Consider the following 3593-nt stretch of genomic DNA (forward strand, 5'->3'; position numbering starts at 1 on the left):
GAGTAGATCGTGCTGATCGCTTGTGTATCCGTTTTTTTGTTTACATTGTGAGATTTAGTCAGATAAATGTGCAATGACTCGAGAAATTCTAATTTTTTGTTGTGGTTGCACCTATCCAGTATCTCCACAGCCTCGAACCGGAATTTATGATTTTGTTCCCTTGAATGGGTGACCAATGCTGTGGCTTCCTGCTCCTCTCTGTTCCTCATAGCATGCTTTACACTCCTTTCATGTTGTTTCGTTCTATCTTTGAGCCTTTGTATGGTTTTGCCTATATAAAGTTTGTCACATTCACACGGGATAGCATATACTACCCCGCTTTCCATTAATGGATTTAATTTTTGTTTTGTGTTTGTGTGCATTCTAGAATTGTTTCGCGGGCATCTGAATGTGACTCGAAGACTCTCTATCTCTTTTTGTAATATATGTCGTATAGAATCGCTCAGTTTGGGAACGTATGTTAGCGATTTGTAGGTGATGTCATCAATTCTCTGGTCACTTTCGGGAATGTTGTCAAAGTGCGATGTTGAATGAGCTCCCCAGAGTGCATTGATAAGGCCCGGTGGATAGCCATTGACTCTTAACTTGCTAAAGATTATATTTTTGGTGTTTGCTCTATTAGTTGTTGTGAGTTTTTGTACCCGCTTTATTAGCCCAATGGCTGTTGATATTTTTTGTTGCAGGGGATGCTTAGAGTGGTAACTCAACATCCTATCCGAGGCTATGGGCTTCTTGTACCACATTGTTTCTAGTTGTTGGTTCTGTCTGATGACATAGGTGTCAAGATAGGCGATTCCTCCATCCGTCTCTGTCTCTACCGTGAATTGTAGCTTGTGATGAAAGCCATTGAAAGCATTCAGTGTGTCATTGACCTTTTCGTGTGGTATAAGGCAAAAAATATCATCCACGTACTTTGTCAGACATAGAACATTTTCTGGAATGGTATTCAGGATTGATGTAAGAGCATGATCCATCACCAAATCTGCAATAACTGGGGATAATGGTCCCCCCATTGGCATGCCGTCTATTTGATGATAATACTGATCCTCGTACACGAAATAGCTGGTTTCAAGGCAATATCTGAGGATTTTCATAAATAGGTCCTTGCCGATGCTTGTGTGTGATTGTATCGTCTGCCACATATTATCAATTATTTGGATAGCTAAATTTCGTGGAATATTCGGGAACAACGCAATGACATCAAAGCTCACCATGACATATCCCTCTGGCACCGTTATAGTCCTCACTCTCTCAACAAACTCAAAGGAATCCTTTACACTGTATCCCCCTCGGTTAGTCACTGGTTTCAATATATTGCTGATGAATTTTGAGATCTCGTAGGTGGGGGCCATGATGCAAGACACAATGGGTCTTAGGGGGGTGCCTTGCTTATGTATCTTGGGAAGTCCATAGATTCGTGGAGTGCGAGAATTGTGAGTAGTGAGAACCTTCTTCGTTATGCTATCTATGTGTCCACCATCATGGAGTTGTTTTACTAGCTCATTATTTCTGGTTTCCGCGGATAATGTTCGGTCTGTCCTGATCAGAGTGTATGTATTTTCATCTGAGACAATTTCAATCATTTTATTCTTGTAATCTGTCTTTGACATCACAACTGTTTTGTTGCCTTTGTCTGAGGGAACAATCATGACATCTTCGTGATCTCGAATGAAATTCTTAGCGATTTTCTCCAGATAGAGGAAATATTTATCCTGTGCATCACATTTTTGGCGCGATAAATGTGAGTTTAGTAGTTGTACGATTTTGGATCTGATTACATTTTTATGTGTGGCTTTTGTTTCGGGGATTAGGCTGATCATATCCTCTATTTCCGAGAGTAGGTGTAGAATGGTGTGGTTCGGCAATTTCTCATACGGTAAAGCGAATTTGGGACTTAGTCCCATTAACAATTTCACTTCATTCGGTAGAGGCACATCTGTTTTGTTTACCACCCAGTCTGACGTGGGCATGTTAGTCACGTGCCCTAATTGTTTTGAAAACAATCTTTTATACTTGTGTTTGTGTGTCTCTGTTGTTCGTTGAAGTTCGCGCCAAAAAACTTGTTCCTGATACATGAGAAAGCCATCAATTGATTCTATTCCAGTTACTCTCAGCTGATATTGGAGATCACTTAAGCGATTCTTTGTTCGATGGATTTCCCAATATGCCTTATACCACACGAAAAGGTCAATGACACACTGAATGCTTTCAATGGCTTTCATCACAAGCTACAATTCACGGTAGAGACAGAGACGGATGGAGGAATCGCCTATCTTGACACCTATGTCATCAGACAGAACCAACAACTAGAAACAATGTGGTACAAGAAGCCCATAGCCTCGGATAGGATGTTGAGTTACCACTCTAAGCATCCCCTGCAACAAAAAATATCAACAGCCATTGGGCTAATAAAGCGGGTACAAAAACTCACAACAACTAATAGAGCAAACACCAAAAATATAATCTTTAGCAAGTTAAGAGTCAATGGCTATCCACCGGGCCTTATCAATGCACTCTGGGGAGCTCATTCAACATCGCACTTTGACAACATTCCCGAAAGTGACCAGAGAATTGATGACATCACCTACAAATCGCTAACATACGTTCCCAAACTGAGCGATTCTATACGACATATATTACAAAAAGAGATAGAGAGTCTTCGAGTCACATTCAGATGCCCGCGAAACAATTCTAGAATGCACACAAACACAAAACAAAAATTAAATCCATTAATGGAAAGCGGGGTAGTATATGCTATCCCGTGTGAATGTGACAAACTTTATATAGGCAAAACCATACAAAGGCTCAAAGATAGAACGAAACAACATGAAAGGAGTGTAAAGCATGCTATGAGGAACAGAGAGGAGCAGGAAGCCACAGCATTGGTCACCCATTCAAGGGAACAAAATCATAAATTCCGGTTCGAGGCTGTTGAGATACTGGATAGGTGCAACCACAACAAAAAATTAGAATTTCTCGAGTCATTGCACATTTATCTGACTAAATCTCACAATGTAAACAAAAAAACGGATACACAAGCGATCAGTACGATCTACTCATCCCTGTTGCACAGAGTTAGACAGAGACAGGGGAGGAGGAACAGAGAAGAGGATACCTTCTACAGCTGTGATGAAAGCTGACATCGATCAGCTGATTCATTCTTGGTGGGAAAGCCAATGGTCGAGTTACTGGAGAAGTCTGTGGTGCAAGTGGTGGTAACGAAAAATTGTGACATTTTTTTCCCGAATTTTCCGTGTAAGTGTTTTTTAAGATTGTTATTATTGTTTGTAAAAATATTTTTCAAAAATTGTTCAAAATTTGTTAAAAATGCATTTGTAGACCTGAGGAAGGAGGAAATCTGCCTCCGAAACGTCGTATGAGAGAATAAAGGAGAAGAAAGAACAAAGGTCATCACCGTGTACAATTTTCTTTAAACAATTTTCCTTGACCGAAAACACACTTAAAAGTTATAAGTTTATTTTGTGAATTATAAATTAAATATTAGTTCAAACTACAGAAAAATTTACGTGACGTAGAGTTAAACGTGTTCAGTGAAATCTAAGAGGAGAATACTTGTAAATAAAATAATTGGT

General features: G+C 39.6%; 1 protein-coding gene across 1 annotated transcript; it reads right to left on the minus strand.

Moving 5' to 3' along the window:
- Positions 1 to 455: 455 nt before the first annotated feature.
- On the minus strand, positions 456 to 1649 carry LOC129809243 (uncharacterized; the record flags this gene model as incomplete). The annotated part of the gene is made up of 1 exon (XM_055859051.1): positions 456 to 1649. A coding segment is annotated over exon 1 (1194 nt), but the record flags the coding sequence as incomplete, so codon positions are not given.
- Between the last annotated feature and the right edge of the window lie 1944 nt (positions 1650 to 3593).

Source organism: Phlebotomus papatasi, unplaced genomic scaffold, assembly GCF_024763615.1.
Source record: "Phlebotomus papatasi isolate M1 unplaced genomic scaffold, Ppap_2.1 HiC_scaffold_520, whole genome shotgun sequence".
In the NCBI taxonomy this organism is placed as follows: domain Eukaryota; kingdom Metazoa; phylum Arthropoda; class Insecta; order Diptera; family Psychodidae; genus Phlebotomus; species Phlebotomus papatasi.